The sequence below is a fragment of the Podarcis bocagei genome (genome assembly GCF_964188305.1).
Source record: "Podarcis bocagei genome assembly, chromosome: 4".
NCBI lineage: Eukaryota > Metazoa > Chordata > Lepidosauria > Squamata > Lacertidae > Podarcis > Podarcis bocagei.
This window is the reverse complement of record NC_138128.1, coordinates 60,115,292-60,143,044: the sequence shown is the minus strand read 5'-3', so window position 1 is coordinate 60,143,044 and position 27,753 is coordinate 60,115,292. Positions and strand designations below refer to the sequence as shown.

Here is a 27,753-nt window from a genome sequence, read left to right as displayed (position 1 = left end):
GAAGCAAGCCCATAGGGAAATTCGTCTTGCGGAACGACTCAAAAAACAGAAAACTCTTTCGTCTAGCGAGTTTTTCGTCTTGCGAGACATTCGTCTTGCGGGGCACCACTGTACATGGAAATGTTTAAAATGACTAGAGTCCTGAACAATTCCTACTCATTTAAAAATGTATTTCCCACACAATCGTCAAAGAGTCTTCAGAAATGATTCACATGACTTTTTTCCCCCAGTGCAAAAGCATCAAAAATCTTAGTGCCCTTAGCAGCTCAAAGAATTTCCTTCAGCATGTGTCAGAATTGAGCTAAAGCCACATGAAAGTCCATGTGGGTTCAAAAAGAACAAAACTAGGAGCAAGTGAAATACTGCCTATGAGACAGATATGGCCAATTAAAGCCACACTCGGATGCTACAGGAGTGCTGTGCTGAAGTGTATATACCAAGAAAGGAGGACCTTTATTAAAAAAAAAAAGTCCAAAAACTAAATCCCCTCAGGGCATAATTCTCAGCACCCTATGCCAACGGTGAGCAGAGGGGGAAGTGGGTGGAACAACAGAGGCTGACTTTTGTACTAGGGCTAGGCGACATTTGGTTTTCAACATTGTGATATATCACCAGCTGAACATCACTGTATACTGATATATCACAATGTCTGAAACAAGGAGGGAGCTATGTAGAGTCATTGGCTGGCTTCAGAGTTTTCCCAGATTGTGATTTCTACATAGTACGCACATACACATCATGATACGGGATATATTGCCAGGTCAAAAACAATTAAACCAATATCACAATGTGGACATCAAACCAGTTTTGGACGATATACCGCGCAGCCCTACTTTCTACTGTAGGCTACATTCCAGTGATTCAAAAGCCAGAGGTTTCTGCACTCACACTTCTCTGCCCTCCATACAGGCAAGCATTAGTGCTCAAGGACACTTTATAGCTAGGTAAAAGCACTTGCGGGGGGTACAGAGAAGTGCTAATGAGGGGGGGGGGCTGGGAAGAGTCTGAAGGGCCACATTTGGTCTCTGGGTCTGAAGTTCTCTATCTGCAGTGTAGAGCCATGCGGTCACATTTCTTCCTTCCCAATAACTATGTTCTGCATGTGGTTGTGTGAGCTCTTGCTTACTTGATCATTCAAGTACCCCAGTCACAGCTTTCTGCTTACACAGCTGTGTGCAACATGTGGCTACCGAGAGAGGCCAGGGGGACACGGTAGAGCTAAAGCACAGCTTTGCTCTTTCCTGTATATACCTACGCTCTGGAAGCAAGAAATGCATGAACGGGGCTTCTGTCTTCTCCTAACCCAGCTCCAGTCCTTGAAGGCAGAAGCTGGAAGGCAAACAATGCCCATTTCTGCACCAACCTGAGGCTGGTGTGCAGTGGAGCCAACCAAAGGAGACTTTGACAGGAGCATGGGAAACGGCACTATACCGGATCAGACTGTTGGCTGATCTAACTCAGTACTGTCTTCACTAGCAGCCAAGCAGCTCTCCAGTCTTTCCCAGCCCTGGAAATGCCAGGGATTGAACCAGAGCCCTTTAGCAATGCTCTGTCATGAAGCGATGGCCCTCCCCTGCTGGAGATTTCCTGCTGCCTCACAATCTATTGAAGCAATAGAATACCTCAAAAGTTGCAAACTTACCGTGAACACTGCTCGAAGATTATGTAATCTATCTATGTCTTTTGGAAGCCCAGAACTCGACCACCTCACCAGATAATTCTCACTGCATAAATAAACATATCAGTTTATCAGCTACATCACAATTTTACAAGCAAAAGCGAAATATGTCACATTGTGACACATTAAAACCTGCATTTTAACAAGCATACAGAGATTCTACTCAGCCAATATTGCCTCTGTTAGACAACAGTGTTTTGTGCATGTGTAACATACACAAGAACACACATTTAAGCAGTAACATGAACTAGGAATACATGGATTTGTTTCATTTTACATTCCATTTGGGCTGCAGAAGAAATGTGCTCTGGGAGAGTAAAGAGAATCCTGATGGATTTCCCCGCCCCTTGCATTACAAAAAAGGGCATGTTATCTGAAAGCTGAAAGAATTTAAATGGGCTTCTGAAGTTCAAGGTTTAGATTTTCTGTATCAATTCACGGTGCCATTTTTCCAGATGCTTGTCAAAATGCGAGCACTAGGCCCATTTATACTTGTAAATGTGCTGTGTGCTTTACAGCCTTCCTCTTTGCTATCCTCAACAGGCATTTGTGATGTTCATCACTATAATTCCCACTTTAAAGGATTGAAGAGATAAACGCTGTACCCTCTCACTGAGAGGACTGCCATAGGAGTGTTTTGTGCAGTTCAGAAGAGAGCAGGGTGTTGAATGTATATCATGGGAACTCAAATTCTTTACTATCACCTTTTCTATATATCTTCAGGAAGATGTATTTCCCTGCCATTCACAAATAAAGTTTTTTTTGGGGGGTTAAAGTAAAGAGTGTATATTCATATGACTAGTCCTGTGCCTTTGGGATTAGGCAGTCTCTAAACTAAAATATAACAGTTAACAAAGCAAACAAAACATTCCCGTACAGCACTGACCTGATAAACTTGGATTCTAAAGGATCATACAAAGACATAAGGACTTCAGCATCTTCTCCGATTTTGCAGACAACGTTTTTCAGGTTTACAAACAAGGCAAACGAAGGTGTCGCAGCAAATTTGGCTTGCCTACTAATGTCAAGATTCTGCTTTTGAGACTGAAACAGGAGAAATTTTTTAAAGAACTTACCAAATACTCTATGATGACTAAGAAACAAGCTGACCCACCACGATACAAACATTTACATAAATCCAGCCCTGCAAATATTTGTGCATTTGGCTCCTGCTCACTAATCTGCTCCCTCTCCACTCTCACTCCATGCATCTTTCATGTGTCATAGGCAGCATGCAACTAGGCTAGAAACTGACAGGGGGGTAAGAGAAGGAAGGACAATTGCAGGGTTGGCAGAGCTGCCTTTCTTGGTCATTTACAAGCAAGACATCCATGCAGGCAAGTACCACATGCTGTGGTTGCTGCAAACCTTCTCTCTTCTCATTAGAAACAGTAGTCTCCCAGATCTAAAAGATTCAGAGAGGTAGGAAGCATAGCACTGCAAGGCTGATACAGTGGCAAGGGAAGGTTCAATTCACCAATTTTATCCTGCCCCAGGTGAGCAGACTAGTGACTAATTAAACCCTTGGAGGTTTTAAATCTATGATCTACGAATTCAAATGCTAAAAGCTACTGTGCCAACTAAAAAACTGCTTATGTTCCTTCAGGACTGTAGCAAAGGCTATAGCCAGGAGAAATGTGCAATGTGTTTTTTGAAAACGTAATCTTGAAAGCCATTCACAATCTAAATGTCATTGCTAGCCCTTAACACCATTTACACATTTCATAATATATACTAGTATGCATTATGTTTCATTACTTTTTCTTCCAGCAGTCTTTCCTCCACTTGCTTGGAAGCTATTTCATGAGCTCTGAAAAGGCTGATAGTGCTGGTTTGCTCAGGATCCAATATATTGCCATCTTCGTCCCTTACCACTAGGTCTAAGTCAAGAATTCTGTATGAAAAGGAAAACAACAGCAAGTGAATCAACAGCATTTTCTTATTAATCTGAACTAGACACAATTAAGCAGTTTGGTGCTTTAAAATACTCTGGCTTTTTAGACAAAGCTACAAGAAGATTCATAAATTCCCTGGTTTAAACCAAGATCAGAACCCAACCACTTACAGAAGCAGAAGGTGAATTCAAGGACTTTTCCAGATCTATGATAAAGCTTAAATGAAGTTAGCTGCCTCTGGTGTACTAATAAATAATAATAATAAATTTATTTATACCCTGCCCTTCCCAGTTCAGAAAACCGGGCTCAGGGCGGCTAACAACAAATTTAAAACACTTAATTGATATTGACAACATGTGGTTACCGTATTTTTCGCCCTATAGGACGCACTTCTCCCCTCCAAAAATGAAGGGGAAATCTGTGTGTGTCCTATGGGGCGAATACAGGCTTTCGCTGAAGCTTGGAGAGCGAGAGGGGTCGGTGCGCACCGACCCCTCTCACTCTCCAGGCTTCAGGAAGCTATCAGCAAGCCTGGGGAGCCCGCGGGAGTTCCCGCAGGGCTCCCCACAATGCGGATAGCAGCCTGCCACCTGGCGGGCAGGCGGGGCGCCCTGAAGCAGAGCGCCCCTCGCGCCGGGCAGACATCCGCAGCATGGGGAGCCCTGCGGGAGTTCCCGCAGGGCTCCCCACGCTGCGGATAGCAGCCTGCCGCGCAGGGCAGACATCACGCGCCGGGCAGACATCGGCCAGCCCCACAAGCTTGGGGGACAGCGGGGAGGCGCAGCGCCGCCATCCCGCTGTTCCCCGGCCTGGTTTTGTGGGGGAAATAAAGGGGGAAAAATTTCCTTTATTCCCCCCCCCCAAAAAAAACTAGGTGCGTCCTATGGGACGAAAAATACGGTAATTGATTACAAATCATATATTGGACTATAAATCTTGTATGATATAATAATGTTGGGAGGGTTGCAAATCATTTGTAGCCAGTCTTCAAATGTTTAAATAATCTATCCAGAGCCAACTTACCCAAATGTTTGTTACTGCAATTGGAATTTGAATCAATTAATTGGTGAAAAGTTAGTAAGCTTAAGCACAAAAGTTACAAAATCAGCAGTACATCTCCAGCTTCAAATACTGCAAACAGCCTTCACTTAACAATTTGAATGCAAAAAAAGGTCTCAAGGTAATCTTCTTAGGTAATATTTTTTACAAACATTCGCTACAGAAAGCATATATTGAAAATGACATGGCTGTTTCTCTTAATTTGAGTTCGTAAGTCCAAATGAAGGAGCCCTCAAAAACAATATGTTTCACACAAAACCTGATGTTAAAATTTGCTCTCATAAAAAGTTTGACAAAATACTTACAATGTCTATAATTATTTAACAGATCCAATTTCTGGAATAACTTTTTTGTCCCAATTCCTATTTGCTGCACTGGTGTGTTAGTTTTTGCTGTCTTGGAGCAAACTTTCTAGCCAAATCTCAGCCCTTTGGTAAACAGAGGTTAGATTGTATTCTAGCAATTTATTTGGACAGTAAGTAACATGAAACATACATCTCTAATACGGAAGACTGGAAGCTTTCTTCGAAAAAAGTAAGAGAACAGATATGAAATTTTCAACAGGTTGGAAGTGGTCTGAACACAGATTTGTTCCTTTCCAAGACATTTCTTTTCAGAGCACCAAGTGTTCAAACCAATCCCATCATATCAAAAACATTACATCTGTCTTCACCTTAAAGTTCAGATTCTCTCAGTTCTAAGATTAAAAGAACTTCCAAGGGTGAAGACCAGCATAACATTTATACCTTAGTAGGGCTGAGTTGGAAATGAACTCATTGTGTTTAATCTCAGCACACATTTCCTCTCAAGTTCTGAAAATACCAACTTTTCACATTTGCAAGAGAAGCCAGTTATGGATAAGGGACTGCAAATCTTTTTATATCATGTCTGCCTTTACCTTCAACATCTTACATTCTTACAGCCAAGGAAGAATAAGTAATGGCTAATTAATAATACAGTGCTAATCATAGGATTGAAGAGTTGGAAAGGACTAATAAGGAATTCAGGTGCTGAGTTATGACCACTACATAGCCAAAATGGGGTTATGGAGAAATGAAAAGTCAGCTTGGGGAATCCCTAAGGTTTACAGAAGCTGAAAAAAATATAGGGGGGAAACTAAGAAGCCAAACCCCCCAAATTATCTAATGAAAACTGCACATGATCAGTGGTCACAGAATGCCATGTCTGTCTGTCAGGGGCAGAAAACCCAAGGCAAGGTAAAATGAAATGGATTATCCGGGGGGGGGGGAGCATGACTGGTAGACTAGAACATTGAAGAGGAGTACCCCACAATGCAACGGTTTATGGCAGGTTTATACAAGTTCTATGCATATGACTTCTACGTACAAAAAGAAAAAAAAAGAAAAGGCTGTGCATTTCAAACAACATCACAAACCTGTTTCCGTAGTCAATTTTGGCAGTGACTTTCTTTTTAAGTTCCTTGAGCTCATCCTGGGGTAGGGTTCCAGAGAGTATTTGTGACCTCCATTCAATAAGATCATATATCATGTGCCTTACATTATGGAACATTTCTCTGTTATCTTGCTGTAAAAGAGGAAAACATTATGCATTTAGTTCTGTTATTGGTCTTCTTCATAATGAAGTATAACAGCTAAAGTGGTACAGCAGGAAAAGTGCTGGGAGTTGGATTTTAAAAATAATAATAAACAAGCATTGATTCAGTATTCTGTTTTTATCCTCGGGGTGCGAATGCTATTGGACCTGCCTCTCAGCCTCCTACAGCCTTGCAATGTGGGTAAACTGTCCGCCTTGCAAGGCATTTGGAGCTTTCTCTGCCTAGCCTCCAAGCCCAGAAAAGGTGCTGGGAATCCACAACTTAAGAGCTTACCAGACTGAGGAAAGACCATGAGGCTGAAGATGAGTATCTGCACCCGCACTCTGCCCCATAAGCCGCCAGGTTCTCATAGCAGCATGAAGGCAGCATGCAGGCATATTCCTCAGAAACAATTTGGGAAGGGGCTTGCCCACTCTGGGGAGGGGGTTTAAGTTTTATGCATTTCTGCTTACCACAGAGTCCCCCCCCCAATACCCCTGGACCTCCCTTTCATTCGCGGGTGGCCAAGTTTAGAACACAAAGTTGTCAGCACTCAGCTCTTGAATTCAGCATTAGCAGGAGCAAGTGTAGACAGAGGTTGGAATTTATAACTACTGTAGGTCTGTTTGTTTCTTCAGAATAGTCAAAGCAGTTTTTAAAACACAACTCGGAGAAAGCAGACCGATGCAAAAGTGAATTTTCTCAGTTCCTTACATTTGGGTTTACATTTGCAGTAACACAAGGAAATACTGAGGAACAATATTATATATACACACAAACATGTTAAATGCATGCAGGTGTGCACAGTCAAATGCATGTGTGAATCAATAACAGAATGAAAATTAATAAGCATTTTGGCAACCCAAATTTCTAGAAGGAATGGGAGAAGAAAGAGAATGTCCTTTTTGTTCATGAGGTTGCCATATACCATATATCAAGCCTACTGAGCCATCTACCCTAGACCGGTTGACTCCAACTCACGATCGCTCTCCGCTCCACTTGAGACAGCTGCTCAAGTTTCTTTTTAAACACAGTGTGATGAGAATGGAACCTGGGAGCTTTGACAGGCAAAGTCTGCATATAAAAGGAGTGTCAATCTGGCCAGTGAGCCCAATTTGATCCATAGGCCAGAGGTTCCCCACTGCTGGTATATACCCTTGAGCTACTGGCACCATGGCCCTTGGAATATTTTTTACTGGTGTATGTAGCTTGGCTGATTTTGTGAACTGAACTACAGGCTTTTTCAAGGACCAATGGGTACAGGACCCTCAAAAATGAATTATCTTAGGAAACCTTCTATACTTACAATATAGAGCTGCCGCCATATTGTAGACCATTCCCGTAGCGTGGTGGTAACCTCCTGAATGAGTGGTAGTTCGCTGGGTATAACAGTTTCATGTTGTCTAAGAAGCAAGCCAACATAGAATGTCATTCATATGGAAGAAGAGGGGAAAAGGAGGGGAAATGTAATTGCATTCTAATTACATCAGCTGTTAGATACCAACGCTGAATTGTGCTGTTCTACACAACCTACCCAATTCTTTTTGGTTTAAAAACTCGTAATCACAACTTTAAAAAAAAATCATTTCCAACATTATAAAATGGGTACACGCTTGAGAGAGTAAGTATTTGGTATTCATAAGCACACACACAAAAACCCGCCAACTGCACATCACCTGTCATTACAAGGGATTCTGTTCAAACCCAAACACTCCTAGTTTCAAGGACAAGAAAAGCTATTTTGCAAGTCCTCAGTGTTTGCGCCTCTAAATTACTACATTTAAATAACGCATCATCTGAGTACTATACAACTACCATACTACACAGTGTGTCTAAAGTATGGTGCTTACTGAAGGAGCTATGCAATCAGTCAGGAAGGTGTCATTATGCAGTAATCAAATGATTAGCGCTTTCATAATTTACATATTTAAAAAGGCATAAAAATAAACCAGGCACAGAAGAATGGTTATTTTACATAAAGGCTTGTATCTGGCAAAGGCTTTGGAGGGGGTAGATCTTATACTTTTTTGCTTGATGGATTCTTTTAACCCTTGCCAGCTAATGGGATTTCTGTGGACCCCGGTGGCTGTTTAAATCATCTGTAAACCTTATCTTAGGCAAACCTGAACCACCTCCTACTCCATACAGCTCAAGAATTATGAAGTGAGCTGTCCTGCAGTATTTTATCACAGCCCCTTTCCTTTTTATTTTAATTTATATTTAACTTACTTAGCCAGGAGTGACCAGATTCCCATCAGCCCCAGACAGCATGGTCAATGGTCAGGGATGACCAGAGGTGGGAATCCAGCCCAAGGGCAACACATTAGCCACCTCTGTACTAAAGTATTGGGATCTGGTGTATTCCTATTGAAATCATGGCATCAGAGCCAGAAGGGACCCCATGGAAACTACTAAACATCTAAACTAGCTGAGGTCCAGCAACTTCTCAAAATCAGATGCATAAAGTAACTTTAAATTTATCAAATAGGCAAAATGCTACTTTTGTGCTTATACTACTGCAGAAGCACTGAATCATATTTGTGTGTGTGTGTTATTTTAATCTTGTACATTCCAGTGCAAATGCACACATATGCACACTACAGAGCAACTCAGGGGTCCACTGGACCCAAAGAGTAAATCTTACCTAAGTGGTTTAATTCCACTCCATGTTAAGACAGGTGTTCTCATAATGCAAACCTTCAACACTGATTTCAGCCTTTATTAGGGTGCTGGGATAGACTGTACAACCTCAATTATCTACCATGTGCCCAATTTTACACCTATATGATTTTATGCATCTGCTTTGTTGTTGTTTTTTCTCTTCTGTTACGAGCTCCCTAATTTACGTATAGAGTTTCCTGTTCTATAGTTCTGTGTTCCTTTCAGAACTGGATTGGAGTACAAAGTTTTAAATCAAAGACACAGTTTGTACCATACGCCATCTCATTCAAAAGTAGATGCCAGCTGCTTTGGCAGACACATGTGTCCAGAATCTTGGGGTGGCAGCACAAGCAACAGCTTTTAGCCTCTCCTGCAGTCCCCAGGATTTATCTCCAATCTATGTTTTCCTGTCACAATCCCAAGTATTCTCTCTCTCTTAAGCTATCACGTCTCACCAACACTTCCTGTGACTATCAGGACAAGTTCCATGTGCTTGGCTGGTCTTTTCAGTCAGCCCCTTAAGAGGAAGTCCACTGTGTTACAGTCTACAAGCCCATGGAACCCTGCTATTTGACACAGAACTGGCAGAAAAAGTCACAAGCAAATAACAGCTGAAGCTAGAAAAATATTGCTTTGAAAACACTCTTCTCACATCAATGAGACTTTCCTTGCAAACATAAAAAAAATGTCATAAATCTTCTCAAACACTGAAATGAACTCAAGGTAGGTTTCAAGAGACTTACTTGGGTAAACTGGCCGTTATCTTTTTGTTTTCAATTTTTTTAATTGATTTTCCAAAAACTTTTAAACAAACAAACAAATATCTTAACTGTACTTAATCCAATCTTAATAACATTGTTAAGTGACTTCCTCAAATCCCCCTGGCTGAGTTTCAGTGTATATCATTGTAACAGTTTTCCAAAACCAATTTTCTCATAAAATTAACTTCATCACTTAACATCTTTCTTTCTTTCCATTTTATCTTTAAACATATTATTCTCTAACATTACATATTTAAATCCTAAGCCTATCTGGTATTTGCAAGTTTTTCCAATTAAATTATCTTAACATATTTAACTAAATAGTCTTTGAATTTCATCCATTCCTCCTGGTACTCCTCCTCCTTCTGGTCACGGACTCTTCTAGTCAGGTCGACTAGCTCCAAAAAGTCCATCATCTTCATCTGCCATTCCTCCACTGTTGGGACTTCCTGTGTTTTCCAATTCTTAGCTAACAAAATTCTAGCTGCAGTTGTGGCAAACAAAAACAATCTAACATCTTTCTTGGGCAATTCCAAACCTGTTATTCCAAGAAGAAAGTCCTCTGGTTTCTTAATAAATGTATATTTCAACATTTTTTTCATTTCATTATAAATCTTCTCCCAGAAGTCTTTCACCTTGGGGCAGGTCCACCACATATGATAAAAGGTACCTTCTTTTTCTTTACATTTCCAGCATAAATTATCACTATTATGATATATCTTTGCCAATTTTACAGGGGTTAAGTACCATCTATACATCATTTTCATAATATTTTCCTTTAACACCGTACAAGCAGTGCACTTGACCCCTTTCCTCCACAATCTCTCCCAATCTTCGAACAACTGGCCGTTATCATTCATGCTTTCATTCAACTAGGTATCTCAAAACCACTGCTACCATACTGATTCACATAAACCCTAGACCACAAAGAAGTGTGATTGTCCATTCTCTACTTGTTCCTTTGCCCCCGCCCTAATCTTTGAAAGAATAAACCTTAGACTTAATTGCATCGTCATTTATTTATCTAATGTGCAAAGAAGCCATTATGAAAATATTTTCATCTGCTAATTTTGTAACTTACCCTTTTCCTTCAACTATTGCTTCCTTAAGCTGTATATAGGAGGAGGGAAATATGCCCTTAAACAAGAAAAATAAATGTATTATTGCTGGGGGAGGGGGTTCTGAATGACCAATAAAGTTCAGAATTACATTTCATTAGATATTACATAGTTATACATCCCTGAAAGATGATTTATAATTATAAGAACAAGCCTGGGCAAGCCAGGGGGAGGAGGAATTCAGAAGTATTTACTTTCACTTTATACTAACTAGACGAGGTTAGCTTTGTACATGAACCCAACTAACTGGTTTAATCATAATCATAGTTACTTGAAACAAACCTGTTTTAAATCATGGGGCATTTCAATTAACAACAGCTTGAGGTTAGGACAGAATGCTGAACTGTCGTTAACTGAAATCTAAACCAAAAGCTTCTGATATTCTCATTGGAGGACCATTATTAGAAGAGCAGAGGGGAAGTAGGATGGTACATATATTGATCAGTGGTGGACCTTAGGGTCTCAGATTTCAGCAGAGGCCTGTGTGATGCCAAAATTCAATTCCTGCTACCCCACTGCTCATGCACCATTCTAAATACAGTGGTACCTCAGTTTATGAACTTACCGTATTTTTCACCCTACAGGACACACTTTTTTCCCTACAAAAATGAAGGGGAAATGTGTGTGCGTCCTATGGGGCGAATGCAGGCTTTTGCTGAAGCCTAGAGAGCGAGAGGGGTCGGTGCGCACCGACCCCTCTCGCTCTCCAGACTTCGCGGACCTCTCCGCAAGCAGCGGGAGCGCTCCCGCTGCTTGCGGAGAGTTGCCTGCATGCCGAAGCCTGCGCGCGCTGTCCAGGCTTTGCGGACCTCTCTGCAAGCAGCAGGAGCGCTCCCGCTGCTTGCGGAGAGTTGCCGGCATGCCAAAGCCTGCGCACACTGAGATCAGCGCGTCCAGGCTTTGCGGACCTCTCTGCAAGCAGCGGGAGCCAGCGCTGGGCTCCCACGGCTTGCAGAGAGCTGCCTATTTGGGGGCTGGGGTCGGGGGAAGCTCGGGCCTCCCCCGCCCCAGCCCCACACCTGGGGGGGAAAAATAATTTTCCCCCTTTATTTCCCCCCCAAAAAACTAGGTGCGCCTTATGGGACGGTGCGTCCTATAGGGCGAAAAATACGGTAATCCATTCCGGAAGTCCATTCTTAAACCAAAACCATTCTTAAACTGAGGTGCGCTTTCCCTAATGAGGCCTCCCGCCGCCAGTGCCTTCCACTGTTCGGATTCCGTTATTAGACCAAGGTAAAGTTCTCAAACCAAGACACTATTTCCAGTTTTGCAGAGTTTGTGAACCAAATCGTTCTTAAACCAGACTGTTCTTAAACTGAGGTACCACTGTAATAGAAGTAAAATGAAATACAGTGGAACCTCGGGTTGCGGAGGTAATCTGTGACGGAGGCACGTCTGCAACTTGCAGCATTTGCATCCTGAAGCGCCGCATCTGCGCAGGTGCCGGTGCGATTTGGCACTTCTGCGCATGCGCAAAGCATAAAGAACAGATCTCCAGAACAAATTAAGTTCTTAACCCGAGGTACCACTGTACTGCCTAGGTCAGCCAACAAGTGAGTTCAGCTGACAGGATTCATATAAACTGCCCACTTACATTTTAATACCTATGGAGTTTCTTGAAAGAGAAGCTACTGAAACTCAATTTTAATTAAAATTAAAATTCACAACCAGCAAGTTATAAACTATTCCTCTTACCAACCTACAGTGGTACCTCGGGTTAAAAACTTAATTCATTCTGGAGGTCCGTTCTTAACCTGAAGCACCACTTTAGCTAATGGGGCCTCCCGCTGCTGCTGCTGCCGTGCCGCCGCCATGCGATTTTCTGTTCTCATCCTGAAGCAAAGTTCTTAACCCAAGGTACTATTTCTGGGTTAGCGGAGTCTGTAACCTGAAGCATCTGTAACCTGAAGCCTCTGTAACCCAGGGTACCACTGTATTTCTATAAACAAAATATGTAAGTATGTGTGAAGGCTAACCACCACCCATTTTTGTAGTGAAAGACAGAAACTATCACAAAGCTACTTATTGTTTTTCAAAAAGCAAATTCTATTTCGGAGCAACCCATTATTTTAACAGCATTATCCACAAACTTTTTTCTAATTTGCCTTTCAGTAAAAAGTTTCGAAAGGAAATAGAATATCTTAAGTAGTTACTATGAAAAACCTAAACCATCAGACACAAAAAAAGGAATTTGCTACTATGGAAACGAAATACTTACTTTTTTGGATTTTTTCCTTAAAGTATAACCTCTGTACCAACCTAGAAGAAAAGATTTCTTAATAAACTTTTATAAACTAATTGGTAGACAACATACACCCACAATCCACACACATCTTCATGTAAAGTACATATATATTACAATTCGTTGTAATACATTGTATACAATTTGTATACAATTCATTGTATATATTACAATTCATAAATGGCATCAATCCCACATAACCAGTCCTTCAAAAGTGGTATACAACCGTAATAGCCACCCATGGTGCAATTAGCATGTCAGTTTTTCAATCCACAAATGGCGTCTTCCTCTTTTATAAACAGTGAATTTGAATGCTTGGTCCCAAGTAGTTTAGTGGCTCAAATACCAGTACCAGCACTCTGAACTTGACTCAGAAGTGAATAAACAGCTAGTGCAGCTGGTGCAGAACTGGAGTAAAATGGTACAAAGGCTTTGACCCAACAAACATCCAGGCTGCTGCATTCTGCACTAGCTGACACATCCAAAACAGACTTCAAAGGAAGCCACACAAAAAGTACATTACTATAATAATATAATATAATTTGTTATTTATACCCCACCCACCTGGCTGGGTTTCCCTAGGCACTCTGGGCGGCTCCCATTAGAATATTAAAAACACGAGAAAACCTCAAACATTAAAAACTTTCCTAAACAGGTCTGCCTTCAGATGTTTTCTAAAAGTCAGGTAGTTTAACCTGGTATAACCACCGGATAACCAGAATACTGTATACAGTCCTACATATGGCCGCATCATATATTTATATAAGTGGCATTGCAATACCCACCATCTACCAGAAGTGTAAAAGAATGCTTTTCACCTGACCATATTTGGATTCTGTATGTATGGTCAGACCAGTGGTCTGATTAATAGCACTAAAAACCGCTTGAAACATCTAGTCATTAGTGTTTATGCATTTAAAAATGTATTTTATCTGCCTTGATCCTTCTGATGGTGATTGGTGGCCAATCCCAGTGAACAGAGCATGGATTTGCCATGTAGCTGCATGCAAGACTCTACCATGCACCTGGTGTAGACATTTCTGAAGGCAGCTTAAATATTTGCTGCTTATGGAAGTGGTCTGTTTGTGTGAGTAGTGCAATGTGTGTGGCAGATATGCACAGATGTTCATGTTTCCAGTCCTGTGATTTAGAAAAACCAATAAACCACCACCACTAGCCATTTTGTGTGCTTAATCTAGCTGCTGCTACTACTACTACTACTACTACTACTACTACTACTATTACTATTTCTACATAAATCTGTATGCTGCCCTAGACCTGTAGATCTCAGGGCAGTTCACAACATAAAATTACAATGTTTTTTTTAAAAAACACAAAAGTACACAATAAAAGGACAAATAAACCACTAATCCTCCCTTCCACAACACGTGTAAAAGGGCATCGGATGTCCATCAGCCCAAGGCCTGTTTAAAGAGGAATGCTTTCGCCTGGCGCCTAAAAGTGTATAATGAAGGTGCCAACTGAACCTCCCTGGGGAGAGCATTCCACAAATGGGAAACCACCGCAGAGAAGGCCCATTCTCATGTTGCCACTCTGGACCTCTCATGCAGGAGGCACACGAAGAAGGGCCTCAGAGAATCATCACAGGATCCGGGTCAGTTCATATGGAAAAAGGTGGTCCTTGAGGTATTGCGGTCCTGCACCGTTTAAGGCTTTATATACAATCATGTATATATTGGCTTGTCTGTGAATGGGTGCGATAAAAATTTCTTTCAACCCTACAGGGCAGCCTTTCCCACGCCTGTGTCTTCAGATCTTTGTTGAACTACAACTTCCATCATCCACGACCAGTGATGCTGCCATCAGGATGATGGGAGTTGTCTCTGCCCCCCCTTTTTTTATCCTGCAGTCCTTTTGACTGTGAAACAGCCTGGTGGGCAGGAAAGAAGAGATCCTATATCCTTTCTCAGGTATATGTGGGTAATTAGCTGAGGCAGACAGTCCCTCTACATAGCCTGCACAAAAGCATGGTTTTAATGGGAAGAAATTAGCGGTGTAGATACATAATGAAACAGAGTGGTCGTTTTTTATAATCTTTGTTGTAAAATTTGTCTGTGGCCTCTCTAGAGGATCAGTGGGTGGGGGAAAGGACCCATATTTACTGAGAATGACAGGCAGAGCAGTTTACAATGCAGGTTTGCTTGCCAGTTTTGTGCTGAATTGGTTAGCGTTTGTATGGAAGATTCTTCCCAATTTGGCGCAGCACTATCACTCTTTGTGAATGACTATTATGTGTGATGGGTGTTTTTTGTTTTTGTTTTTTTGATTAAACAGTCACACTAAAGCAGAATGGGCTTGGTAGCAATAAAAGCACATAATGCTGATCGCTTGCAGATGTGTTGTGGATCGGGGTGGGGGTGGGCAGAGTGAATGAGAAATTACCTCTTTGTTTCCCTGCAATGACATCCTGCCTCCACAAATGTGAGAGATGTTTTGATGGGCTGAAATAATTATACTACAATGGGGTTGTCAGTGAGGAAGATTTGTAAAGCTAGATGAAGACAGGGGAGAGGTGCTTATGGGACCTTTACTCCCAAGTGCTTTGGAGAAGGGACTTTTGCACTGCTGTAGGCAATACAAAAAAAAAAAAACACCAATAAAAACCAACTTGATAAAATCTACTAACTTAAGTACCCATCCAGTCATCAGCAAATATATTTGTTTCAGTTGCTATCTGTGACGCTAATCAGACAAACAGGTTTATCTGCTCTATCTGTGTTAAAAGGCACATAAAGGTGTAGAAAGTGCTTCAAAAGTAGAAGAAGAGGAGTTTGGATTTGATATCCCACTTTATCACTCCCCTTAAGGAGTCTCAAAGCGGCTAACAATCTCCTTTCCCTTCCTCCCCCACAACAAACACTTCGTGAGGTGAGTGAGGCTGAGAGACTTCAGAGAAGTGTGACTAGCCCAAGGTAACCCAGCAGCTGCATGTGGAGAAGTGGGGAAACAAACCCAGTTCACCAGATTATGAGTCTACCACCCTTAACCACTACACCACGCTGGCTCTATAAAGTACGTTTATAAGCATCTGTCTAGCTGTTGGAACCGAGAGCTGCTCTGAACTGAGGGTAACTAAGAAGAAAAGGGAGAGATATTGAGCTGCAAAAGAGTTTTTGTTTAGTGAAGGAGGTCTTGTTGCCTTTCTTCTAGGAATACTTGGCCCACCAAGGATACCTTTCCCAGACAAACAAACACAGGGTTACTCACTACATAGGTTCCCTATGTCTTCATTTAAACATCAAATCATAGTTTGAAGTTCTGGTATATAAGAGCAATCTATGTTTTAAGCAAGCCAGTGTTTGTTGCCTTCAGGTGCAACAGCCAACTGTGGTCAGTTTAGAAAATCTCTGGCGCGGCTCTTCTCAGGTCCACTTTCACAGTTAATGAAAAGCCAGAGACTGACATTAAGTCTGAACGAAGACTATACATCAATAGCTGAATTTATGCTGCTTCTCTATTTGCATATTTCATTGTTGTGAGGCAACAGCTAAGCCTGACTTTTGAAAATCGCATAAAACAAATGAGGTAGAGAGAGCATGCCTTTCACTATCAAGTGTGGTAGAGACCCCTTACTGTGCATTTTATGCAAGTAGTCTTTCTAGGGTTGTAAAGTGTCACTTGGAACAGCGCAACTGCATCCTTCATTTGTATCTGAAAAGGTCAGAGGAAAAAAGCTAGAGGAAGAGGAAGCAAACATACATATTGATGAGAAAGAAAATAAGGTCTCAGTCCTGAAAGGAGCAGGCAGGGAGCGGGGGAAGGGAGTGAATCAATAAAACTTATGCACCTGCAACGGTTAAGCAGCTGTGGTGTTTACTATTTACATCCAGGGGATTGAAAGCAGATCAAATATAAAGTCAGACAAGGAATGCTGAACGGTAGATAGAAATAAACACAGTAAATTCTTACTTTAGTTGTTCAAATGTCAGACAAGGACTGTGGAGACTTGGTTCAAAACTGAGCTCTGCTATGAAGCTTACTGGGTTGCCTTGGGCCAATCACTCTCAGCCTAACTTACCTCACAGACTTCTGTGGGGATAAAACGGCAAGAATCCTGCCTTAAGCATCTTGGAGGAAAGGTGTGATATAAATACAAAATAAATATTAATAAAGGATTATATAGGTCAAAGACAACCTTCAAATATTTGGGGGGAAGAGGAGATTATACACCTATCGCTGTATATAAAAACTAATACTTCTTTAAATCCACTTCTTAAGAAACGTTCCCTGAATTCGGAAAACCTAATTAACTACAGGCCAGTTGCTAATTTCCCTTCCCTGAGCAAGTTTCTAGAGCAAATGGTTGCAGACCAAATCCAGGCACTTTTAGAAGAAACTGATTTTCTGGATCCATTTCAATCAGGGTTTAGGCCCAGTTTTGGCACAGAAACTGCTTTGTATGAACTGCACTGTATGATCTCAGTTGAGAGAGAGACACAAGGGAAACATGTCCCTGTTAATTCTCCTCCACCTCAACGGCTTTCCATACCATCGACCATAGTATCCTTCTCAAGACTGTACAAACTAGGGGTGTGTGACACCACTTTGCGGTGGTTCCAGTCCTGCTTGGATGGTCGTTCCCAGAGGGTGTTGCTTGGGGAATGCTTTTCAACCCCATGGAGCCTTCAATGTGGGGTTCCACAGGGCTCAATCCTATCGCCTATGTTGTTTAACATCTACATGAAACCACTGGGTCTGGTTATCTGAAGGTTTGGAGTACACTGTCAGCAGTATGCTGACATCACTCAGCTCTATTTCTCCTTTACATCTGCAGGTGAGGCAGTGGAAGTGCTGGACCAATGTCTTGCCTCAGTAATGGACTGGATGAGAGCCAACAAACTGAAGTTCAATCCAGATAAGACAGAGGCACTGTTAGTGGGTGGTTCCCTATACTGGATGGGTGGGAGATCACCTGCTCTTGCTGAGGTTACACTTCCTCTGAAGGAGCAGGTTTGTAGCTTGGGGGGTACTCCTGGATCCTTTGCTGTCACTCGAGGTTCAGGTGGCCTCAGTGGCCCAGAGTGCCTTCCATCAGCTTTGGTTGGTTGCCCAGCTATGCCCCTATCTGGACAGGGATAGCCTAACTACTGTTGTCTATGCTCTGGTAACATCAAAGTTAGATGGCAATGCATTATATGTAGGGCTGCCTCTGAAGACAGTTCAGAAACTGCAGCTAGTGCAGAATTTAGTGGCCAGGTTGCTCACCAGAGCAAGATGGCTTGAGCATATTACAGCGAACTTGGTCAGACTGCACTGGCTACCAATTAGTTTCCGGGCCCAATTCAAAGTGCAGGTTTTGACCTATAAAGCCTTGAACAGCTCAGGACCGCAATACCTCAAGGTATACCTCTTTCCATATGAACCTACCCAGATCCTGAGATCGTCTTCTGAGGCCCTTCTTCATGTGCCTCCTCCTCGAGAGGGATGACAACACGAGAACGGGCCTTCTCTGCAGTGGCTCCCTGTCTGTGGAATTCTCTCTCCAGGGAAGTTTGCCTGGCATCTTCCTTATGCACCTTTAGGCACCAGGCAAAAACGTTCTGTTTTAACCATGCCTTTGGTTGATTTGATTGACATCCTATGCCCTTTTTAAAATGGGGAGGGGTGTTGGGGGAGGGGTTATTGGGTTGTTGTTGTTTTGATTATGGATTTTGTGGTTTTATATATATTTTTTATTTTGTACACCGCCCTGAGACCAGGGGGTATAGTACAGTGTATAAATTCAATACATAATACATAATAATAATAATTAACTTCATTTTGAAAGGGACGCAAATAAAATATTGGTTTTTTTTAGGACAGACCACACAGTAGAGACTTACAGTTTAGAAGATAAGTATCTTTTATATTTCAGCATTCAAAATTAACTCCCTTTAAAAGGACCTTGTATATTATCTGAAGTCTGAGGGTTTCTTAGGGATATCTTACCATTCTAACCACTCAACAGATGCTACTAGAGATCCATACAAATTAAGCTGCACAAATATCAATCTTTGGGGGGGGGGGTTTGAGGGGGAGGGAGGGAAAAAGAAAAATTTGCATCTTAGAAAGGTTATTCTTCAGCTATCACAAGCCTGCTCGTTTAATGTGCAGTAACTGTTAATTCTTTGCCCATTTAAATACTTCAATATTTCATTAGGTTTCAAAATAGAACTCATCTGCTAAAACAGGCAGGCACATAAAACCCAAACGCTGGCAGTCATGACGGGAAGAAGAATGGTTTCGGAAGAAACATTTGTTTCACTTGCCTTCATGTGTCTCCAATATGTGTACGGTGTCTCCTATTTGTAAAGACAGCTCATCTGGGCCCCTGGCATCATAGTTGTAGAATGCTAGAGGGAGGGAAAAGTCAAGTTTTTAGCATCAAAAATACTGCCAAAAGAAACCCACCAGCTAATTAGAAATTTTTTTAAAAAGTAACATTTCAGTTTTATTTTGTTGGCACAGCTGAAACCACTATCTGCGTATAAGAAGCCCCTCTGGAATTTAACCAGTGTAACTGCATGTATCACCACTTTTCATTAAAAAAAAAATGATCACAAAGCAATTATGGATTGAATAAGCAGCATCTTCTCCCACATGTTCCTCCAAGAGAGGCTCATTCTATGGATTTGTCCTACCCTCTGAAACTTTGCGACGGAACACAGGATCATACAGAAAGAAGGAGTGCTAAATGTATAAACTGGTCCTGTGTTATTTATTTATTCATTATTTACATTTTTTAAAAAATGTATTTTACTTCTTTTACTTGCTCAAGGTGACAAAGACCAACAAAAATTAAAACCACCATACAAAATGGTATTACCGTATTTTTTGCTCTAGAAGACTCACTTTTTCCATCCTAAAAAGTAAGGGGAAATGTGTGTGCGTCTTATGGAGCAAATGCAGGCTGCGCAGCTATCCCAGAAGCCAGAACAGCAAGAGGGATTGCTGCTTTCACTGAGCAGTGATCCCTCTTGCTGTTCTGGCTTCTGGGATTCAGAATATTTTTTTTCTTGTTTTCCTCCTCCAAAAACTAGGTGCGTCTTGTGGTTTGGTGCGTCTTATAGAGCGAAAAATATGGTACATAGCATCGTAAGTTTCAATTGTCAACAAGCATTGAGCAAGGAGAAGAATGGAAGTATTTAAGAGCTGGTCGTCACAAGTACTCCAAAACAAGAACATCTGTCCTGTGGCTAATGTCTTTAATTAAATGACCGATCTGAAAGGAAGTTCCAGAAGCTCAACACCATAGAAGAGAAGGTTCTCTTCCACTAACCACAGCACTGATGGCAATGAGATGCAGGCCAGGGCTTCTGACAAACGTGAGTGGGTATGCAGGACCATTTATGAGCTGCTGTTTTGAATATTATAATTACTTATAGTTGTTTTATTGTGTATTTATCAATATTATACAACTCTTAAAGGCCAAGGCATTATAATTGTGATATTCTTATCTGCAAGTGTGATGTTCTATTGTCACATTTATTACTGTTATTTATTGCTTTGTAAACCACTTTGGGATACACTTCAATGGAAAGCAGCACAGAAACTCAATCAGTCAAAATGGTTGTAAGATTTGATACGTGCCCTAACAAGGGCGTGAATGGAGCAGACAGGGTTCAAAGAGAAGAAAATGGGAGTTTTTAAAAACCTAAAACAGTTTTCTTTTTGTCCACACACGCTTCCTCGGGAACAGGTGCAGTTGGTGTGTCAACCTAAGCTGTACAAGAGCATTTCTCTATTGCTGATTTTATTGAAGAGATCTTACTAGGCAAGTTACAAGATTTCTAAATGTTGCTATTTTCCTTAAATAATCAATGATTGTTTTGCCATTTCTCTTTCCACCTTGTTATGCATTCTATAATCTGCTACTTTTTATTTGTACTCAATGGGCCATAAGTAAAATAATATTGGAGCATGCCTAGCCACAGCTATCACATCCTGACTGCTTAAGAGTAGAGCAGAATCCAGGAGCACTCTAAAGCTATGAATCTAATTAATTCAGAAGGAATGTAAGTCCATCCAAAAGAAGGTGCCACCTAATCTAAGGATCAGCAGCCCTGTTGACCACAAACATTTCTGTCTTCTGTCTATTAAGTCTCAACCTGGTAGTTTACATTGAGATGTAAAATACTGACACATCAAGCATCAGTTCATACTGGCTTGCTACGCGAGACAGAACCAATAATAAACAGTTGTTCCACCCAATTAAACAGATTCAACTTTATTTATTAAATAGAATATCCAAAGAGAAATTAAAGAGCAAACAAGATGCATGAGTCTGCTCTTCGAAAAGGAAATACCCAGTAGATTTAAAACCATATAATGGACAGCTTTTGACAGCATTCAGCTTCATATCGTTAACAGTGTTTTGGGTTTTTATATATAAAGCTACATCAGCATTTTCTTCTAGTCGTTCTCTTTCGTTCTCTTATATTCTCACAGAATTTCATGAGAAGTGTGGCCTTGCCAACACAGCTCTAAATTAACATTTGAAATGGCACTATCTTTCTTTAAGAAAAAAGAAAATAACACCCACTCTTCTTGGGACATGTATAGGAGACACACAAATTGCTACAGATGCATTTTTCAACTGACTCACTTCCTTGTTTACACACACTTTACTGCAAATTTCAGAACACAGATATTTGCAAGAAACAGCCTAAAAGTTTGTGTGCTAGAGAAGAGAAGGGGGAAATAGGAGACATCAGCACTATATTAGAGGAGCTGGGAAACTGTGGGGTGGGGGATTTAAATGCTGCAATAGAACCATCATAAAAATAAAACTGCTAACTGATCTACCATGCAATTCTATACAAAAGTAGTAAGCCCCACTGGGACTTATTTCTATACTGTGTATAAAAGAGTTGCAGCCCCAATTTCCCATATACTTCAGCAATTCCTATTGTAAACCAAGAATCTTTAACCTATGACCCTCCAGATGTTGTTCAACTCCCATCAGCCTCAGCTAGAATGGCCAATGCTACAGGCTGATGGGAGCTGTAGTCCCGCATCATCAGGGGGACGGGGGACGGGTCACAGGTTAGCCACCACTGATACAAAGCATGTAAACTTTGCACATAGTTTACATGTGCACATTGTACTTCCACTGCAATTAAAATCATTAGAAGTAATTATTTTTAGTATTAAAGACAATATCTTTTTCTCCCATTCGAAATAAAGAAACCTAATATTAAAATACAGCATTCAAAGAAAAAAAACATACTGTAATGGCTCTTCAGCAGTTATTCTTAAACACAAAAAATAAAAGTAAGTGTTCTGTCACTTCTGGAAGAAGAGAACAAGAGCACTAGATATAACCTAACCCAAGGTTTCCCATGGGACGCGGGTGGCGCTGTGGGTTAAACCACAGAGCCTAGGACTTGCCGATCAGAAGGTCGGCGGTTCGAATCCCCACAACAGGGTGAGCTCCCATTGCTCGGTCCCTGCTCCTGCCAACCTAGCAATTCGAAAGCTCGTCAAAGTGCAAGTAGATAAGGTAAGGTAAATGGCGTTTCCGTGTGCTAGAAGCAGCTTAGTCATGCTGGCCACATGACCCGGAAGCTGTACACCGGCTCCTTCGGCCAATAAAGCGAGATGAGCACTGCAACCCCAGAGTCGGCCACGACTGGACCTAATGGTCAGGGGTCCCTTTACCTTTAAGGTTTCCCATACTTGGGTCGCCAGCAGTTTTTGGACTACAGCTTCTATCATCCCTAGATAGCTGGACCAGTGGTCAAGGATGATGGGAATTGTAGTCCAAAAGCTGCTGGAGATCCAAGTTTGGGAAACCCTGATCTAACAGTTAATAAATTATGTGCTTGGAGGCACAATACAGACCACCCTATGTCAAATTTATTTGACAAAGCACTTGAAAGGGGAGATTAATACAGCCTCTCTCTGCTGACTGCTTATTTTATTTATGTTTAAAAATTATAGACTGTTTTTCACTAGGTTTTTTTTAATGAAATGACAGGCCATCTGTGTTTAAAAAATAAATAAATTACCATACTTAAGACTACTGTATAAAAGTGACTTACAGGGCAATCCTAAACATGTCTACTCATCAGAAGCAAGTCTCACTTTCAGTGGGTCTTTCTCCCAACAAAGCATGCCCAGGAATGTAGATTCGGTTCTCTCTACTCTTAGCCATAGATACAACAACGAAGGACCAATGGAAGAGGGAATTCAGATGTATTTATAGTCCATACATAAACCTTGCTTCTGAGTCCACAGGTTTGGTACCACCAATTTATCCAAAAATAAACTCATGTGATATAAATATATGGAGTTGCCCACAAGCCTTTCATTTCCAAATCACAGCCCACTACTAAGCAACATATAATAAAGACAGCAGAGCAGAAGCAAATTGAACTGGCCTGCAGAACAGCGCTACTCAAAGTGTTGGCCCGCAAACCAGCGCTAGCCAATGAGCTGCCAGTTCACAGCGACTCCACCACAACCCAGATTGGGTGGGATACTTGAGGGACCAAACACGGTACCAGTCCCTGGCACATGGGGCAGGGGAAGGAATTGCCAGCCCACAACCTCAGATAATTTCAGAAGCACTGCTGCAGAGCGCAATACTAGCACTCCCAAGCCCACATATAACTGTCCCCGATTCTGATTCAACACTCAATCTACAAGACCATGAGAAAGAATGCTAGTAAGTTCATGGCAGTTTGATGCAGACACTCATTACAGCACTTTGCTCTTCTGACAGACAACTCCTTAAATACAATAAACCAAACAGCAATCAGATCGGGGCTGTCAGTCACTTTCCGTGCTGAACTCTTGATAAATTAGGAACATTGATCTAAGGAACTCTGCAATGGGATTTTAATTAAAAGTCTTTTTTAAAGCCAACTTGTGAGAGATATGACTGGGAACATACAAAGCTCAGCAAAGTTGTTTTTCTTTTTTCTTTGTTTTTTACTTGAAGCAGTCCCAAAAGAGAGAATAAAGCAGAAAATCTAATTCTCTTTGGGAAGGGAAATTGCAACTGCAACTGCAACCATTTATAAGAGCAGTGCTGATTTACAATAAAGGTACAAACCCCATGTAATCTAAAGTACCGTATTTTTCGCCCTATAAGACGCACTTTTTCCCCTCCAAAAATGAAGGAGAAATGTGGGTGCGTCTTATGGGGCGAATGCAGGCTTTCGCTGAAGCCTGGAGAGCGAGAGCGGTAGGTGCGCACCGGCCCCTCTCGCTCTCCAGGCTTCGCTGACCTCTCCTCAAGCAGCGGGAACGTTCCCGCTGCTTGGGGAGAGTTGCCGGCATCCTGAAGCCTGCGCGCGCTGATCTCAGCGCGCGCAGGCTTCGCGGACCTCTCCCCAAGCAGCGGGAACGTTCCCGCTGCTTGGGGAGAGTTGCCGGCATCCCGAAGCCTGCGCGCGCTGATCTCAGCGCGTCCAGGCTTCGCGGATCTCTCCCCAAGCAGCGGGAACGTTCCCGCTGCTTGGGGAGAGTTGCCGGCATCCCGAAGCCTGCGCGCGCTGATCTCAGCGCGTCCAGGCTTCGCGGATCTCTCCCCAAGCAGCGGGAGCCACCGCTGGGCTCCCACGGCTTGCAGAGAGCTGCCTGTTTGGGGGCTGGGGTTGGGGGAAGCTCGGGCTGCCCCAGCCCCGCGCCTGGGGGGGAAATAATTTTCCCCCCTTTATTTCCCCCCAAAAAAACTAGGTGCGTCTTATGGGACGGTGCGTCCTATAGGGCGAAAAATACGGTATACTGTGAAGAAACACATGCAAAAGCCTACACCAAATACCACGGGGGGGGGGCTTGCACGGAAAGCTGTATCAGGAGGTGAGTCTGATTTGATATTTTTAATAATCATAATCATAAGGTTGTTTTACAGCAGTAATATTTGTTGAATTTCTTTTGAGTATTTTGTAGCCCACTCCCGTCTCCAAAGAGGCTCCCAGATTGTGAAGTGTTGGGGTTTTTTAAAAAAGAAAAACCAACAACATGGAAAACATTAAAAAACAAACAACAATAAATAAGAACAGCACAACTTTAGCATGTTCAATATTAAAAACAAGCAGAGATCAAGAACAAAGCAGGAGATATAAGAAGCCTAGGCAAATGAAAATGTCTTAAATAGACTCCAAAAAGATTGGGGGGGCAGCATCCTAGAGCCAGGTAGCCACAGTTTAAAAGATCCTATCTACTTATTACTAGTGACGTGCCTCACCTTAAAGGCAAGGAAATCCAGAGGAAGATCCTAACGTTCAGGCAGTTCCAACTGGAATTGGCAATCCTTCAGTTAAACTCCCATTTTTAACTTAACCTACAACCTTAGGAAGCACTAGAAATAGCCTCTGTGCCAGAGATGGAATGCTAGCAAATAGTCCCTGAGGGACCCAACATAGGATAGCAAGCCTAAAGAGGACCCCCATGTTGGTTGGTTTTTAAAATCACAATGTAGGAACTCTTTGGAGACTCATATGCCAGTGACAAAGGTGTCTTCTGGCACTTCACATTTCTTTAACTTGTTTATGAGTAAGTCATGTGAGACAATGTGATACTGGAATCTAGCTATGTCACAGCTGCAGTGTTTCTCTCCCCCCACCCACCCTTTCACTCAAGCATCTTATGTATACGTCAGAGCTTTCCAAACTGTGTGTCGTGACACATTAGTTTGTCGGCTGTAGTGTGTAGGTATGTCACACGAATGATCCCCACGCTCCTTCCGGAGCTGGAAATGGGTTAGTTTAACCTCCGCTTTGCTAGTAAACTGAATTATTGTGTCACAACATGATGCATGTCTAGAAAGTGTGTCACCAACATGAAAAGTCTGGAAAACTGTGATATACACCTAGTTTTTTCTTCTTCTGTAGTCTATTGCAGTCATTCACGCCACAAATAATAAGACAGCAGTTCAAATGCATTTTCATTATGTGAAATGTGAAAGCAGCCAGACATATTTGCTCCATTAATACCTTTTCTGGTACTGGTATGGATGCTAGACTGAATGACGTATAGTTCTTCAGATTAAAGAGATAATGGTTAATGGGTGAACCAAGTATGAGACTAAGATCATTGTTTACACTATGCTACACTAGCTCTCTCAAGCTTATCAAGTTAACTGAACTCATTTGTCTTGTTAAATTGTCCCTTCCCTTTTGGAAATTACATGAGTTAACGTAAACATATCATACTCTGTCCACAAATGAAGACCAAGAGGAAATATAAGGCACCAGAGTTTGTTTGTCCTAGACAAGAGACAATATTCTACCTGATATTCCAGCATTCACCCCTGAAGAATCAGAGCAGTACCCAAGATCTTAAGGAAATGAAAGCATTTCCAAAGTTGAGCAATATTTCTACTGGTAATAGTCATCCACATACAGGTTCTAAAACCACAGTGAACAACAGTTAACAAGCCTCTAGCTTTCTGCTGAAATTATAAAACAAAATGTTGTGTTCAAATCGCTCCTCACCATTTTTAGAAATCTTTTCACATGCCTGAATGTCATTCTGTGCTACAGAAGCTATGGGAATTGAGTATTTATCACATCACTCCAAGTTGTGCCTCCTCCAGCTCATTATGCTTTCTTTGTGGTCCTGCTTATTTTAACAATCTAGTAGAGATAAGCCATGGGGCTTACAAATGAAATGAAAGAACAAGAAGCTTTCACACACAAACAGGCATCTCCCAATACATGAAAATTCAGCACAATATTGCCCCTGATTAAGAAGATACGATGTCACTGCAAACTTGTGGAGCAATTTACTGCATGCCGCACAGTGCGATGTCTTAAAACAAGCAGAGATTACATAGTAATTATTTCTTTAAAAGTTGAAAGGCGGATTATAAATCCATTAAATAACATGAACAAACAAAAAGCAAGCATCCTCCTTATGAATCTTTAAAAAGTTGAACTGATATCTTCAGTCTTTGTTTGGGGTGGTCTGAACACAACATAGAATTAGTTTATTTTCCAAAGAAAAGGACTCGGTTTTTTTCAATAATCACATTAATCCAATACACACGCAGCACAGGACAGTAACCACAGCAAGATCTTATCTCTAGTACAGCATGTAATCAAATCCTGTTCCACACAATTTCATAAGGGAAGCAAAAAGAATGGCTACAAGCCTGAATGAATTTATAAAAAGGCCACCAACTTGCTTTATTCGGAGGGTGTCCTGTTCCACAGGTCCAAGACCAGTGGTGGGTGCACTGCCAAAGGAACTGTCCACAGAATGACATTCCGAACAACACAAACATAAGCAGCAAGCAGCCCAGCTCTTTCAGGCACAAACTTTAAAAACTGAATGGTGTTGACAACACAGCAGGTGCAAGACACAGGTGACAAGATCGGAACAAGAAATCAATACACCTTGCTAAAGGCTTATCTCAGCCACTCACTGCCAAATTGACACTCTAAATGGGTTTGCACTTGTGTGACCACTAGAATTGGATTCAACAGTAGTCAATGATGCCTGAAATCAGTGAAAGTGGATAGGTCAATGTCAAGCTAGATATGCTTTGAGTCATAGCTACCACAATAAAAGCATGAATGTTTTTTTTATATATATATATATATATATATATATATATATATATATATATATATTTGCTTTCGTAGATTTTCACGGGTACAGGAATGCAGGTTTTGGTGTCTTCGGGTGTCTTCCCGTGTAAGAGTTGGGGTGTCTAGGGTGTCTGGGGTGTCCTTAGACCTCGTCGAAACGTCGCCTAGACACCCCAACTCTTACACGGGAAGACACCCGAAGACACCAAAACCTGCGCATATATATATATATATATATATA

The 27,753-nt window shown here is 41.6% G+C and overlaps 1 protein-coding gene across 2 annotated transcripts in view; it reads right to left on the bottom strand.

Annotated features, from left to right (window-relative positions):
• DOCK1 (dedicator of cytokinesis 1) overlaps positions 1-27,753 on the bottom strand; it is a 352,450-nt gene that overhangs the window by 294,300 nt on the left and 30,397 nt on the right. For both annotated transcript variants that reach the window (XM_081192827.1, XM_081192828.1), the window contains exons 2-9: positions 19,239-19,322; positions 12,946-12,986; positions 10,691-10,746; positions 7,494-7,590; positions 6,029-6,177; positions 3,437-3,572; positions 2,565-2,722; positions 1,643-1,724 (exon numbers count right to left, since the gene is read on the bottom strand). In XM_081192827.1, the coding sequence (XP_081048953.1) occupies positions 1,643-1,724; positions 2,565-2,722; positions 3,437-3,572; positions 6,029-6,177; positions 7,494-7,590; positions 10,691-10,746; positions 12,946-12,986; positions 19,239-19,322 (803 nt within the window). The remainder of the gene's footprint in view (positions 1-1,642; positions 1,725-2,564; positions 2,723-3,436; positions 3,573-6,028; positions 6,178-7,493; positions 7,591-10,690; positions 10,747-12,945; positions 12,987-19,238; positions 19,323-27,753) is intronic.